This window comes from Vulpes lagopus, chromosome 6, assembly GCF_018345385.1.
Source record: "Vulpes lagopus strain Blue_001 chromosome 6, ASM1834538v1, whole genome shotgun sequence".
Lineage (NCBI taxonomy): Eukaryota > Metazoa > Chordata > Mammalia > Carnivora > Canidae > Vulpes > Vulpes lagopus.
Genome location: NC_054829.1, coordinates 8,843,088 through 8,859,135, shown reverse-complemented (window position 1 = coordinate 8,859,135; position 16,048 = coordinate 8,843,088). Strand labels below are relative to the sequence as shown.

Genomic DNA, 16,048 nt, shown 5'->3' with positions numbered 1-16,048 from the left:
GGAGGGTGGGTGCGAGCGGAGCTGCTGGGGGGAGTCTGGACAGGGAGCTTGGGGGTTGGCCTGGGCCCCCAGGGCTGAGCCCCTGCGTCTGAGCCGGGGCAGATGACCAAGAGAGCAGGCGGCCTGGTGTCAGCACACTGGGATTGGGAACCCGGCTCTGTGACCTGCCCCAGTTATGGTGCTTCCTCGAGGCTCGTTTTTGTAACCTTGGAAATCGAGTAATTCCCAGCTCAGTCGAGGTGATGATCAAGTGGGAGCACCCATAATGTGCGAGGCGCTGTACAGACGTGCACCCCTGCGGGGAAGGGGGCTGCGGACAACTGACTAGCCCCCAGGGTGGTAATGGGGAGAGCAGGGACCCTGAGACCCTCAGAGGACAGTTCCGTCGGGGTGGGAGTCAGCACTGCCTTCATGAGAGAAGGGTGGTCCTTCATCCCGACCTGGGCACTCTGGACCAACAGGCGCTGGGCCCTGAAGGTACTCACCTGGTCACTCGTCCTCCAGGTCTGGCAGCTGCTCCAGGAGCATATCCTCCATGCCACTGAGCTGCACGGGAGAAGCGGGTGAGAGGCCCGGGCCCTAGGAAGTCTCCTTCCATCCTTCTATTCCTGCCTCCTGGGCCTTCCAGGAGCTCGGAGCAGCAGGCAGGAACCTGCCTGGGGGCGGGGGATTCGAGGAGCCCCTCTTCCCACCAGCCTTCACCCCCTGACTGCCCATCCGAGAGGCCTCCCTGCGGCTTAGACCTCAGAGGGTGGCCCAGTCAATGTCTTCTGATGTCTCCCCAGTCCAATCCTTGAAAAACCTGCAGTTGTAAACTCCTTCCACTTGTTTAGCTTTTGGTGAGAGATGGAGGGAATGGATTGACCTCAGAGGCCAGACATGGGGGCCGGGGGGGGCGAGGAGGACAGGACAGGCCCACCCAAGATGACTCGACGGTGTCCAGGAGGAGGACACACTTGCCTCAATGTGGTACACTATGCGCCAGAAACTGGAGTCTGAGCCTCGGTATCTTCTTCCAGGGTAGAGCTGCCACATGGAAGGCAGCAGGCATGGGGCTAGCAGGCTGGGGCACGTGGCCTCCCCTAGGGGGACATCTTCCTGACGCATGAGTACCTGGAGGCTGCTCTCCGTCTGAAGGGAAGGGAAGACCAGGGCGTGCCTTCAGGGCCCAGGCTCCCCAGCACACAAATACCCAGGGTCCTTCCTGCCACCCTCACGGCCCAGCTGACATCTAAAATGCTGGCGATCACTCTTCCCAGCAACTTCACCCCTTGCACCATGCATGCCCCTCTCAGGCATCGGGCCAGGCGGAGATGACCGGCACTCACATGAGTCTAGACACCCAGACGGGGCCACACCAGGCCCACGTCTTCCTGACAAACTGAACATTCGTCCCTGAGCTTCCTTAGCTGCAGTTTCTTTGATTCTTCTTTATTTTGTCACAGAGCCCAGCCCCTTTTATTTATTCATTAAAAAAAAATTTTTTTTAAGTAATCTCTATACCCAACACGGGGCTTGAACCCACAACCCTGAGATCAGGATGAGATCAGGAGTCGCTTGCCCCACCGACTGAGCCAGCCAGGCGCCCACAAATGCCCCATTGAAACAAATTTCCCCAGCACCCACAATCAGGTGAGAGACCACTTTTCCCCATCTCCACCAATGCCCCTCTACTGCAGTAAGCTAACCTGCCACCTCGTTGGTCATGTGCCCCACGATCAGCTCACAGCACAGCAGCCAGGGTGTGCGTCTAAAAACCATGTCACCTCCTGTTTGACACCCTCCAGTGGCTTCTCATTGTGGGCAGAAGAAACTGCAGCCTTTACCATGGTCCACAGACCCACTAATGTGGGCCCGTGCCTCCCTCATCTCTTCAGTCCTCCACCTCCCACCCTGTTCCTCCACCTCCCACAAAGGCCTTCTTGCTCTTTCCAGGACATGCCACATCCCCTGTAATCTCTTGCATCTGTGGTCCTCTGCCTGGAACATTCTCGCTGAGATCTACACGCAGCTCACACCCTTCCTTAGATAGGTTTCTGCACAACTGTTTATCTACAGGGACAAATTTCTGCAAAATCCAGCTCTATGAAATACACATGAGGCCCGCAAATCTAAAAGTGAGACTTACAAAAGTTTCAAATAAAATGATTGGACAAAAGCATGACAAACAAATGCAAATTAATTCTATGACGGGGTCTTGCCTGTAGACCCCACGCCACTCGTTACTGCCTCTCATCCTTACACAGCTTACCACCAGCTTCAATTATTTTATTGTTCAGCTTGCCGAGTAGCAGGATTTTATCACATTCCCCACAAAACCTCATAGCCTGGAAAGCAGGCTGGGTCTATAAACTAGGCATTCGTGTCTGCTCAAGAACTACTTTTCCAAAGTGGAAATCATTTTTTGTTTTTTGTTTTTAATTTGTTTTTTGGTTTTTTGTTTTTAATTTCCCATCTATGAAATACATTAGAATCGTTAAATAATTCAGATCATCCTGCAAGATATCAGTGGAAATCACCATTCTTGCTGTGTTTGTTTATAGTTTTCTAGAGCCTCTAGACCACTTTTAGTCTGCACGTTCATTTTTTTTTCTTATTAGTTTTTTTTAAATTTTTTTAAAAAATTTATTTATGATAGTCACACAGAGAGAGAGAGAGAGGCAGAGACACAGGCAGAGGGAGAAGCAGGCTCCATGCACCGGGAGCCTGACATGGGATTCGATCCCGGGTCTCCAGGACCCAGGCCAAAGGCAGGCGCTAAACCTCTGAGCCACCCAGGGATCCCCTCTTATTGGTTTTAAGTCAATCTTTACATATTAAGGGCAGCCCCGGTGGCTCAGCAGTTTAGCACGGCCTGCAGCCCTGGGTGTGATCCTGGAAACCCTGGATCGAGTCCCACGTCGGGCTCCCTGCATGGAGCCTGCTTCTCCCTCTGCCTCTCTCTCTCTGTCTTTTGTGAATAAATAAATAAAATCTTAAAAAAAAAAAAAAACTTTACATATTAAGAAAACAGGTCCTTTCAATCACATGGGCACAAAGCCTGCCCCACATTGGGCTAGGGGGTATGTTTCACGCAGGATCTATGATGACAATGCAAAACCCTCCGCTTTGTGGTCTTGGTGTCCTGTGCCCCAACCAGAGATTTTAAACGCCAAGAGACACGGTGGTGGGGTCCTGGGATTCCAGGCCTCTCACGTCCTGCAGAGCTACCGTGATATTTTTTTACCTTTGTTCCTAATTCTGCTTCTGCACCGCCGCGTTCCGGGTGAAGCAGGCTCCGCTGCCCCCCCCCCCCCACGGAGTCGGGGCAGGTGGTCCCACCCCGGATGCCCACGCCGCGCACCCGGCCTGCCCCGGGCGGCTGTACCTCGATGGTTACGGGCAGCCAGGTGCGCTGGTTCTCGTCCACGTACACGGACGTCTCCCAGATCCACAGGTGGTCCGGGTGCAAGGCCGCGTGCGCCCTGAAGAACGGGAGCTCGCCCATGGCGCCCCGGGGCACGGGCGCGGGAGCCTCTGCAGCGCGGCTGGGGCGCGCGGGGTCGCGGTGCGCGCGGGCGCCCCCGGGCGGCGGGGTGGGAGGGGCCGGGCGGGGGCGGGGGCGGGGCGGGCCCCCGGGGCGGGCCTGGAGCTGGGCCTGCAGCGGGCGCCCTGGCCGGGCCTAGGCTCGCGGCTGTCCCCCCTCCCCGCGCCCCGCTGCTGCTGGGGAGCCACCCCCTTGTCCGTGCCAAAGGCCTCTCCGCCCTCCGGGGCGCCCAGACCCCACTGTCCGAGCCCGCCACTGCGTGTGTGTGGCTGCTCAAGTCCCACTCGAGACCAGGGACGCCAGGCCGCTGCTGGGAACTCACAGTCGATGCCAGGCAACCCAGAGCCGGGCCCCCCTGCACATCTTCCCGGGTCATGCGAGCCTGAACGAAGCCTGGACCCTCCCAGGCTCAAGCATCCCCTTCAGCCTCTGGATGGGGTGTCCGACTCGGTCTCCTTGGCCAAGTGCTACTCTTGAAGCCCCGACACCCCACTCACCCCCACCCCCGCTCCGCAAACATTTTCCACGGCTTTGATGATGGTGTGGTCATCTAATAGCTATTGTGAAACACGGTGGTGAAGAAACATGGGTTTTTTTTCCCCCTTTATAGGCTTTGAATTCATTGCTGAGCACATCCTTCAAAATGAATGCTTGAAAAGAATCCCTTCTCTCCGCCCCAAGATCAATGGAATTGAAAAGTCCCTGGGTTGTATGATCAAACCGGCTCTCTGTGAATTACAGCAAACAAGGAAAACAATGTCACTTCAGTTTGCAGTACACCGCATGCCCATTAAGGCAATTAAGAAAATAAAGTACAATGAGAAACTTGTAAAGCGAGGCCCGGCCTCGTTGCTCAAGCATCACCCCTGGCTGCAGTGTGGTGCTTCACCTTCCAGCTCCTTCCTGACTCTCTGCCCAGGCACTAAGAAAATACTCTGTGATCTTTCGAAATATCACAGAAATGAAAATGAGCTTAATTAACCCTGATCCCCTGACAGCAAAGGTATGTATGTGCTGCTCTGCCCACTCCAGACAACCTAATTCCCAAGAAAGTGCTGAGGTGGCCTACAGTAATGGAGATAAATATATAATTGGATTTACCAGGAACACAAAAATAAGAGACAAAACCCAAGCCAAGGTGGAGTGGAGGAGGCAGACGGGAGCCCAGCAAACCTCCTTCCCGGAGCAGCCTCTGGTGGTGCTGGTATTTCATATTCAGACTCGTGGCATTCAGAGTGATTTCCCTGTGGTTGGTTCTTAATTCCAGACCCAGGTAGCCACTGGGAGCAAGATAGTATGGTAATGGGGGGGGAATCTCAGCCCTGTCCTGAGCTTTGAGGTCAGAAACGGTGGTAACAAGTCTGGCTTAGACAGTGTGGCAAGGGAAGGAGGTAGCTAGGAGCCGCGTGGCCACTGACCCAGCCACATTGAGGATGCCAGGACCCAGAAGGCCGATTTTTGGGGTCTGCCGATTTCATTACCACTCCTTCTGCTCTTCAGAGAGGCCACAATAGTAACAAGTAACAGAGCAAGAATCACACTCCTTTGCCTGAATATCCTTCTGAATGTTCTGGGAATACATATGATCCTTACACCCCCCAGAGTCCTTTGAAAGAACAATATATGTCTTCAGCGTTGCACGAGAGCTTCTTAATATTGAGCAAGAGTGTACATCATTCTTGTGTAGGATTTAGAGAATCACCTGAGAGGGGATTCCAAACAGGAAAGTGGCACAAGATGACTGAGGAGTTCATGGGGCAGCATCGGGGGAAGGGGGGTGGGGACCTTGGGTCTTCTTTATGGAAATCCATGAGAAAGGAATAGCTTCTGTGTGGTCTAATGGACAGGCAAGCTCTCCAGCATAAAATCTACCCCATTTTAGGGGTCAGACGTCATTGGACCTAGCTTTAAAGATTTTTTTTTTAAGATTTTATTTTTTCATGAGAGAGAGAGAGAGAGAGAGAGAGAGAGGCAGAGACACAGGCAGAGGCAGAAGCAGGCTCCATGCAGGGAACCCGATGTGGGGACTCGACCCCGGGTCTCCAGGATCATGCCCTGGGCTGAAGGCAGGTGCTAAACCGCTGAGCCACCCAGGGATCCCCTGGACCTAGCTTTAGAGTCATATACTCCTTTCTGGCTCTTTCCTTTACCCGTCTACAAGCGCCCTGAGGACAATCAAGTGGTGTTTCATTTAGATAGTAACACAAAGCAATTATTTTGATTAAAAAAAAAATACATAGAATCCTTAACTGATGCCTTCATGTTCTGGCTTTACATCCAGTTTCAGCTCTGCCTCTATCATCTGTGAACTTGGGAGCTCCTTTCCCCCCTTGACCTCATTGTCACACTTGTGTAATGAACGGGCCACACTAGGTACCCTTGAAGTCCATTCTAACTCAATGGTCCCTGATCCTCTGATAAAGTTGTCTAGTGGGAGGTTAAGAATGGCTTTGGGCAGAGTGGTTCTGCATATGAAGGACCGCAATGGAATTCGTTCTTCAGGAGGATGGAGGACATCTTCTTGGTTGAGTCCCACGGAAGAGCCTTGAGGGTGAGTCATGACCACTTGTAGCTAAGTCTGTCCAGCTAAGTCTCAAGCCTTCCCCCAGATCAACTGGGTCAGAATCTGCATTGCAACAAGATCCCCAGAGAACTGGTGGGCATGTTAAGCACTGGTCTACATGGGGAGGAACAAGGGGAGAGATGATGGGTGTCAGCCTCATTCTAGCACTTCCCTCTAGATTTCTCTGACACATACCTTGGATATGTGTCTCTGCATCATTTAATTTTAGGCTCTCTTATTTTCTGTCAACATCACTTCTAATATATAAAGCGTTTTCCTCCTAAAACCCTGGTCATCAGTGTCATCCTAACCATTGGCAATGACCAGCAAGCTGTAAAGAAACTGCTTAGGGCTCCATAGGTGTCCAGGCCTGTGGGCCTCACGATGAATCATCCCAAACCACTAAGATAGTAGATTGCAACCATCGCTGCTTATTAGAATCACCTGGGAAGCTTTTATAAATTACCTGTGCCTGGACTGCACTCCAGACCATTTAGCCCAGAATCTCTGATACTGAGGCTTTGGTGTCCTTTCTTCTTTTCTTTTCTTTTTTTTTCAAAGGATTTTTCAGGTGATTCTAATGTGCAGTCAGGATTGAGAACCGCTTCTCTGAGATTTGAGTGACTGTTTTTAAGGTGCAAACAAGAATTATAAAACTAGATAACCCTGAAAATGTTAAAGCTCTTCTTTCTACCATCAATCCTCATTGCAAACTTCACCCAAGCACACACTTGACTTCTCTCTCTATGCCCTGATATGTAGATGTTAAGACATCCGTGCTAGTCACCTAGAGTGGATTTTGTTTGTTCCGACATCTGAATCACGTTTTTGATAATTAAACCTGATGATCAAGTGATCCCAGGGGGAAAAGGATGTTATGGCCTTTTCCCCAAGGGATGAAATTTTATCTGTGGATTGATGGGGAGTGTGGGACAAGTATATTCCAAGTGGAGCTCAGAGACTGGTCATTGCCTTGCCTATTGCATGGCTACTATCTCTCTCTTCAAACTTTACAGAATTTTCTTTATGTTTTAAACATTTTTCAAACTTTTCAGTGTGTATGGGGATCTTGTTAAGATGATTCTAATTCAGTAGGATTGGGTTGAGACTCGGCATTTCTAACAAGGTCCAAGTTGAGCCTGAAGCTGATTGTCTGGGAACCACCTCTAAGTAGCAAGGCCTTGTATTAACCCCAATACAAAAATGCAAAGGATACCCATAGCCCCGACTCAACATGCACCAAATAGTTGATGCTGACAAGTTGGGGGCCTGAGCAGCATGTAGTAGAATTGCAATAGACACTTTGAGCTAGAAATGAGGCATCAACTTGCCCTGATGAGTTAAAGTTTACCTCAATTTGTATCAGAAATATTTCCCAACCCTGGGATTATTTCATACCTTGGGTATTATGCCCACAGTATTGCTGGTCCTACATACTGGTTTGTTTCTGGTTCTTCCACCCTCAATTCTTCTATAATTTAATTCCGTTGCATTCACTTGACCTCAGAAAAATATTTCACATCTCTTTATTCCTTTCAGAAAACTGGCTCATAATCTTCATCCATCTCACAGATATAAACTAAGTAGATTAACTAGGTACTACTTTCAGCTTCCACACATAAAATGTCCTTTATACCATTTATATGATAGCTCTTGACCTAGCTTTTCAATTTTAGGATATTTTATTTTTTTCCCAAGAATATTATTATTTCCTTCAGATGAATACCTACAAGTAGGATTGCTGGGTCATATGCTAATTGTATTTTCAATATTTTGAAATTATTAATGGGTCTCTTTATTTTTTAGATTTATATATGTTTTTAATTTCTGTATAAGTGTTATATTAGTTTCAAATGTAAAATATAGCGATTCAACAGTTCCATACATTACTCAGTGCTCATCACAATAAGTGGACTCTTCATCTCCATCACCTATTTCACCCATCACCCTGCCCACCCCGTCCTCTGGTAAACATCAGTTTGTTCTCTAGAGTTGAGAGTCTGCTTGTCTCTTTGTTTCTTTGTTTTGTTTCTTAAATTCCACGTATGAGTATAATCATATTGTATTTGTCTTTCTATAACTGCATATTTCACTTAGCATTATACCCTCTAGTTTCAACCATGTTTTCACAAACTGCAAGATTTTATTCTTTTTTATGGCTGAGTAAAATTCCATTGTGTATATACACCATATCTTTATCCTTTCATTTACCTGTGGACATTTGGGCTGCTTCCATACTTTGGCTGTTGTAAATAATGCTGCAATAAGCATTGGGGTGCATGTATTTTTTCAAATCAGTCTTTTCTTATTCTTTGGGTAAATACCCCATAGTGCGATTACTAGATCATATAGTAATTCTTTAATTTTTTTGAGGAGCCTACTTACTGTTTTCCACAGTAAGGCATCAGTTTGCCTTCCCACCAATAATACATGAGGTTCTTTTTTCTCCGCACACTTGCCAACACTTGTTTCTTGTGTTTTTGACTTCAGCCGTTCTTTTTTTTTTTTTTTAATTTTTATTTACTTATGATAGTCACAGAGAGAGAGAGAGAGGCAGAGACACAGGCAGAGGGAGAAGCAGGCTCCATGCACCGGGAGCCCGACGTGGGATTCGATCCCGTGTCTCCAGGATCGCGCCCTGGGCCAAAGGCAGGCGCCAAACCGCTGCGCCACCCAGGGATCCCCAACTTCAGCCGTTCTGACAGGTGTGAGGTGATATCTCATTATGGTTTTGGTTTGCATTTCCCTGATGATGAGTATGTTGAGCATCTTTTCATGTTTCTATTGGCCATTTGACTGTCTGCTTTGGAGAAATGTCTGTTCATGTCTTCTGCCCATTTTTATTTGGATTATTTGTTTTTTTTTATGTATGTTGAGCTGTATCAGTTCTCTATATATTTTGGATACCAATCCTTTATTAGATATGTCACTTGCAAGTGTTTCTCCCATCAGTAGGTTGTCTTTTAGTTTGTTGATTGTTTCCTATGCTGTGTAGACTTTTTATTTTGATGTAGTCCCAATAGCTTATTTTCAATTTTGTTTCCCTTGCCTCAGGAGACATATCTAGAAAGATATTGCTATGGCTGATGTCAGAGAGATTACTGCCTATGCTCTCTTCTAGGATGTTTATGGTTTCAGGTCTTACATTTAGGTCATTAGTCCATTTTGAGTTTATTCTTTTGTATGGTGTAAGAAAGTGACCCAGTTTTATTTTTTCCCACATAGCTCTTCATTTTTCCCCAGCATCTTTTGTTGAAGAGACTATCTTTTCCCCATAGGATAGCCTTACCTCCTTCGTAGAAGATTAATTGATCATATACTCATGAGTTTATTTCTAGATTTTCAATTCTATTATTTTGATCTATGTGTCTACTTTTTATGCCTATACCATGCTGTTTTGATAATATAGCTTTGTAGTATATTTTGAAATCTGGTATTGTGATACTTCCAGTTTTGTTTTTCTTTTTTCAGGACTGCTTTGGCTATTTGGGGTCTTTTGTGGTTCCATACAAATTTTAGGATTGTTTGTTTTAGTCCTGTGAAAAATACTGTTGACAGTTTAATAGGCATTGCAATAAATGTATAGATTGCTTTGTGTAGCATGGATATTTTTATCAATACTTTTTCTCCTAGTACATGAGTATGGAATATGTTTCCATTTGTTTGTGTCCTCTTCAGTTTCTTTCATCAATCTTTTTTGGGGTTTTTTTGGGGGGTGGATTTTATTTATTTATTCATGAGAGAGAGAGAGAGGCAGAGGCAGAGACATAGGCAAAGGGAGAAGCAGGCTCCATGCAGGAAGCCCAAAGTGGGACTTGCTCCTGGGACTCTGGGATCACACCCTGAGCCAAAGGCAGATGATCAAACTTTGAGCCACCCAGTGTCCCACTTTCATCAATCTTTTATAGTTTTCAGAGTAGAGATATTTCACTTCCTTTGTTAAGTTTACTTCTAGGTATTTTTGGTGCAATAGTAAAGGAGACTGTTTTCCTAATCTCTCTTTTTGCTATTTTATTATTAGTGTATAGCAATGCAATGATTTCTATACATTGATTTTGTATCCTATGACATTACTGAATTTGTTTATCAGTTCTAATAGTTTTTTTTCTTTTTTGATGGAATCTTTAGGCTTTTCTGTATATAGTCTCATGTCATCTGCAAATAAGTTTTACATCTTCCTTCCTAATTTGGATGCCTTTTATTTCTTTTTGTTGTCTGGTTGCTGTGGCTAGGACTTCTAGTACTATGTTGCATAAAAGTGGTGAGAGTGGACATCCTTGTCTTGTTCCTGAGTTAAGGGGAAAAGCTCTCTGTTTTTTACCATTGAATGTTAGCTGTGGGGTTGTCAAGTAAGGCCTTTATTATGTTGAGGTATGTTCCCTCTAAACCTACTTTGTTGAGGATTTTTTTTTATCATGAATGGATATTGTACTTCGTCAAATGCTTTTTCTGCATCTACCGAAATGATCATATAGTTTTAATCCTTTCTCTTGATGTGATGTATCACATTAATTGATTTGCAAATATTGAACCACCCTTGCATCCTAGGAATAAATCCCATTTGATCATGGTGAATGATTTTTTAAAAATATATTGTTGGATTTAGTTTGCTAATATCAATTTCAGGATATTTTTAAAAGGATTCTATCAGTATCATGTGGAACTTATTTTTATATATGAAGTATACAAATATTATATACTATATACTGAGATGTATATTTTGTATACTAGGGTCATAATCTAGTTGCATGAAATTTTTCCAAATATTTAACCAATTTCCTAAACAATACTGAATAATTTTTCCTTACACAAGATTTCTTTTTTTTGTAGTTTTATGGTTTTATTAACACAAATATAACACACACATAAGCTGTCTATTCATTTTACTCGCTACACAGCCTGGCATTGGGATTGGTGACTCTGATGGCCAGCTGGGCTGCTCTTTCCACAATGGCTTTGTGGTTCTTGGAGGATACATTGTGAGCAATCTCTGCATAATAAGATTTGCTGCACATCAGCAGCACTTCAAGCTCCTTGAAGTTGTGGACTAGGAACTTCCAGAAGCCACTGGGCAGCATGTGCTTTGTTTTCTTGTTGCTTCTGTAACCAATGTTGGGCATCAAGATCGGGCCCTTGAATCTTCTGTGTACCCTATTGTCAATGCCTCTGGGTTTCCACCAGTTGTGCTTAATTTTGACATATTGGTCTGACTGGTGCTGGATGAACTTCTTGGTCCTCTTTTTAATGATCTTGGGATTCACCAGAGGTCTGAGGGTGGCCATGATGCCCAGCAATCGATGGCTGCCACCCCAACAGGCAGCGCGGAGGAAGAGTTTACACAAGATTTTTGACACTGCCAATATTGAATATGAAGTTCCCATGTAGATACGAGTCTGTTTCTGGGCTTTCTTCTGTTCTATTTACCTGTTACTATAGTAAAACCACACTGAAAAAGGTTATGAATTTGAACTTGAAATACTTGATGGAATAGGTCCTCCTTCTTTGTTCTTTTTCAAAATTGTACTTTTGTATCTCTGATTTTTTTCTTAAAACTTTTGGGATTTCTATTGGAATTTCATTTCATTGAATTTGTACAGTTGAGGTAAACCTCTTCTATTATTTAATAACATTTTATGATAGCCCCCATAAAGTGTTAACATATGCTGTTTATCTTAAACTTCTGGGTATTTTCTACCTTTGTTGCTTTTGTGAATAGTATGTTTTAATGATACTTTCCAGCATAAAATTTTGATGTTGACTTTGCCTGTGGCAGCCTTGCTAAACTCTTATTAGTTTTGTTGGTTGGTTTATCTGCAAGTAATAGGTTTTTTCATCCCTCCTTTCCAATCCTTATGCTGCTATCCCATGTATGTCTATTCCTCTCTGTGTGTCTCTAATTCTTTTTTTCTCATTAACTTTTAGTGTTTGTTAAAATATGTTAAATAATAGAAGTGGGTGATGGCAGGCATTTCTTTCTTGTTCCTGTCTTTAATAAAACTCTTCTAAAGTTTAGCCAGTAATCAGGATGTCAAATGAAAGTTTGGGTAGATTTGCTTTACCGATTTGAAAAGATCCTACATTTCTTAGTTCTTAAGCTCTTTACTGTATATGTTGAAGGGTGTCGGGTACCTCTTCTATTGAAATTATCTACATCTGTGGTGAAGCACATTCTGCAAGTAGCCTACCCTACTTTTCTTTCTTGCTGCAGAACCCTCACTTACTCTACCTCTAACCTTTGTATGTAACTGATAATAAAGATGACCCAGCTAATGGATATATCCTGATTTCTCTAAGACAGTGCTTGGTTTGGAATGGCCACATGCCTCAGTTCTGGCACATGAGACTTAGTTGGTTTTTCTTTAGAGCTAGGAAGTCCTTAGCTATTATTTCTTCAAATATGATCTTTCATTCTCTCTCTCTCTCTTTTTTTTCGCTTGTTTTATTGTTTTCTTTTTTTTTTTCAACCAAAGGAAAAAGAGCAGGGTAGCATGCTTGCAAGGCAGTACCATCTAAATGAGGTGGAGTAACAAGATGGGAATTCCCATGCCCAGAGATAGTTATTACTAGTGGGAGGAGAGAGTGGGAATGAACTGGTGGCTCTTCACAAAAGGATTAGCTAGAATTTTACAGCACAAGCATTTGTGAGCATTTTTCTAGCTGATGTGAAGAACTCCCCCCACTCACCCCCACACCCATCACCCCTGGTTGAGGGGGAAATGACATCTAATCTCTGGGGAAAATATAATCAGGATAGGGGTTGGGGCAGTGCCCTGGAGGGATAGCAGTAGAGGGAGGAACAGTGAGTCCATAAATAAGTAGAGAATTCCTACTCACTGGACACCCATCTAAACTTCTTATCCCTGGAAAGTTGGAAAAACATGTTCAATAGAAGTTCTGCTCATCCCAACATCTTGGAAAAAAATAATACAATTGTTGAGACAAAAGACTTAGTAGATATGTTGAATATCCTGGAAACCTGGAATATTATCTGGGACTCTTCTAAATGTGCCAGAGATGAGTAGAAAGGTAGACATTGTGAAGTTAAGAGATGTGGAGGATGAATGTACACTTACCAGGATCTATGTCAGAAGAATAGATTGATTCTACGTTCAAATGAGTAACTGAAAAATTCCCAGAACTAAAGAAGATTGGTGTCATCAGAACAGAATAAATAAGGGGAAAGACATCTAAACACATCATTATAATAAAATATCAAGGATAAAAGTCTTTAAAAATTCTGTAAACAAAAATGAAGAAAACAGATCAGAGAGTTAAATGCATACAGATTTCTCACTGACTGCAATAAAAAAGCCTCCATAATTCATTTGAACTAGAATTATATATCCAGCTAAACTATCATCCAAATGTGAAGATGAAATGTGAGAAACCCTCACTCCCTATACCCTATATTGGTACACAGAGGTAGCTCTTTAGTAGGAAGTGAAAAAACTCCAGAAGAAATAAATGAGATACAAGCCACAGTGGAAGATCACCGACAGCAATAACAACAACAATATTGTCTAAAAGTAGTTCTGCATCTTTTCCTTAAAATACGTAAATAAAATTCTAGACATCAATATGGAGTGGAGATGGGGTCAAAAGAATGAAGCAATGTAAGTAAATTCCAAAGTTCTTTTCTTTTTTTTCCTTAATCTTTTTACCTTTTTAAAAAAATTAAGTAATCTCTACCCCCAACATAGGATTCATATCCATGACCCTGAGATCAAGAGTTGCACACCCTACGGACTGAGCCAGACAGGTGCCCCCACCCCCCGCCAAGGTTCTTTTCTTTAAGAGGAGAATAAATAAATTGATTAAATTTAGATGTTATGTTATGGAAAAAAATGTCTTTGAATGAAAGTTTAGGGCAACCAAGAGAAGTCTAAAAACAGGATGTGAAGAGCTATCTGTTTTTGTAAATATAGGATGAAATAGATAGTCTGAACAATATTTCAGCAGAAAACAATGAAAATTCTAGATGAAACATGTCTCAAAAATCTTTTTAAATGCATCACTGAACTGACAAGAAAGTAATAAATCAGAGGCCAAAGCAAGTGAGAGCAGAAACCCAAAGAGGTAATGGCCAGCCGAGCAGTTTATACCCTGGGGACGTGTGCTAAAGCCTGGCAACCTTGACCTTCCAATTTACTTTTGGACATTTCTTAGACAGCAGTACATTTCATAAATGGTTATTTACTGTTACTTCTTATGTGTTTTTCTCCTTCCTGGTTTCACTTCTTGATGGAGTGATTCCTCTTAGAACACTTTTATAGAAGCCTCCGTATGGTAAATTTCCATGGATGTGCCACCCAATATGTAGCCCCTATTCATATGTGATTATTGAGCACTTGAAGTGTGGATAGTTTATACTGAGATGTGCTGTGATGTAAAGTACACACGGGATTTCAAAGACTCAATACACACAGGTGCACACACACATGTGCACATACACAGAATGCAGTGTTACCCTTGCCCCAAACCCACCAGCTTCCTTCATTGCACTTTGCAAATGTTTGCTTTTAATCTTTGTCAATAGTCAGGAATTTCTTGGGACTCTGTGTGTGTGTGCTTTGAAAGCAGATGGGCTCTGAGTAGGGCCTGAGAGGCTTCCCTAAGAGCAGAAACCTGAGCTGTCACCTGTAGGCATTACATTATCCCAAAATGCCAAAGAATACTTTTCACTGACTCTTTGGTTCTGGGAAATCTTCTGGATAATTGAGACTGCTCAAGGGAGCTCTGGGCAGGGGGGATGTCACAGACCCTCTCCATAAAAAAGGACATTACTTTTACATTTAATAAAGAAGCTGCAATCAGGGTTAGTAGAAGGGAACTCGGGTACTAGCCACAGCTTGACTGCTTCATGAGTGGTATGGGTTTTACTCCGTATCTACCTTCTTATTTTAATTTTTATTCTATTTTTACATTCTTTCTCTTTCCTTTCATTTGTGTTTCCACTCAATCAAGCATTCCACCCATTACAAAAAAGAAAAAACAAACTAAAAAGGTCCTTCAACCCATGAAAATACCATTTGGTCAAATTAGGAAAACTTCTTTCCCAATCAGAGGAGAGTGATCCATCAAATCAGCTCTTCCTTTGATTAATTCAGAGAAGGTAGCCCAGACAATCACTGAAAAGTACATCAGGCTTTGCAATGGGTGGCAGGTCGGGAGGGGGGCAACCCGGGGCTTGTTTGACTTCACTCAGGACCTGGGATGAATGCCAGAAGGAGTAAGTGTGGGACTGGGTTGGTGTGTGGTTACCATGATGTCTCAGTTTGACTGGGACAAGGGATGCCCAGAGAGCTATTTAAACATTATTTTTGAGTGTGTCTTGAGGATGTTTCCTAAAGAGATTAGCATTTGAGTAGGATGTTTCCTAAAGAGATTAGCAATTGAGTCTATGCTCAATTAGATTGAGCATAGAGTTGAGTTGAGCACATTGATTAGCATGAGATGTGTAAAGCAGATGGTCCTCCTCAAGGTGGACGGGCATCATTTTATCTGTTGAGGATATGAATAGACCAAAAAAGTGGATGATGGTTGAATTTGCTCTCTGCCTGACAGCTTGGGCTGAGACAGTGATCTCCTGCCTTCAGGTCTTAAGATCTAGACTAGAACATACAGTATTGATTCTCTGGCTTTCAAGCCTTCAAACTGTGTTGCTATCTTTCCTGGGTCTCCAGCCTGCAAACTGCTGCTCTTAGTGTCATAACAGTGTGAGTCAATTCCTCAAGATAAATCTCTTTATCTATCTCTATGTCTCTATGTCTCTATGTCTCTATGTCTCTATCTATCTATCTATCTATCTATCTATCTATCTATCATCATCATCATCTCCTATTGGCTCTATATATCTGAGAACCTTGGCTAACACAGATTAGCCAAGGTTGTGGGGTGGGAGTGGGATGTAGGAGTTGAACACTCAGGTGCACCTGAACAGGAGGCACACTGGGATCTGG

At 43.9% G+C, this 16,048-nt stretch overlaps 2 protein-coding genes across 2 annotated transcripts; both read right to left on the bottom strand.

The window, feature by feature from the left end:
• Nucleotides 1-489: 489 nt before the first annotated feature.
• TCL1A (TCL1 family AKT coactivator A) lies at nucleotides 490-3,487 on the bottom strand. Its single transcript, XM_041759165.1, has 3 exons — nucleotides 3,299-3,487; nucleotides 961-1,131; nucleotides 490-546 (listed from the first exon to the last, which is right to left on the bottom strand). The coding sequence occupies exons 1-3, from the start codon at nucleotides 3,485-3,487 to the stop codon at nucleotides 490-492; spliced, it is 417 nt and encodes a 138-aa protein (XP_041615099.1).
• Nucleotides 3,488-10,972: 7,485 nt separating this feature from the next.
• LOC121493617 (60S ribosomal protein L32-like) lies at nucleotides 10,973-11,371 on the bottom strand. Its single transcript, XM_041759639.1, has one exon. It carries the CDS (start codon nucleotides 11,369-11,371, stop codon nucleotides 10,973-10,975), a length of 399 nt encoding a protein of 132 aa, XP_041615573.1.
• Nucleotides 11,372-16,048: the final 4,677 nt, after the last annotated feature.

Coding starts and splice junctions, on each gene's coding strand:
- TCL1A (XM_041759165.1), bottom strand. CDS start 3,487: ATGGGCGAGCTCCCGTTCTTCAGGGCGCACGCGGCCTTGCACCCGGAC. Junction 1,132..3,298: donor GGACCACCTGCCCCGACTCC/GTGGGGGGGGGG, acceptor CCTTCCCTTCAG/ACGGAGAGCAGCCTCCAGGT. Junction 547..960: donor GCATAGTGTACCACATTGAG/GCAAGTGTGTCC, acceptor TCTCCCGTGCAG/CTCAGTGGCATGGAGGATAT.
- LOC121493617 (XM_041759639.1), bottom strand. CDS start 11,371: ATGGCCACCCTCAGACCTCTGGTGAATCCCAAGATCATTAAAAAGAGG.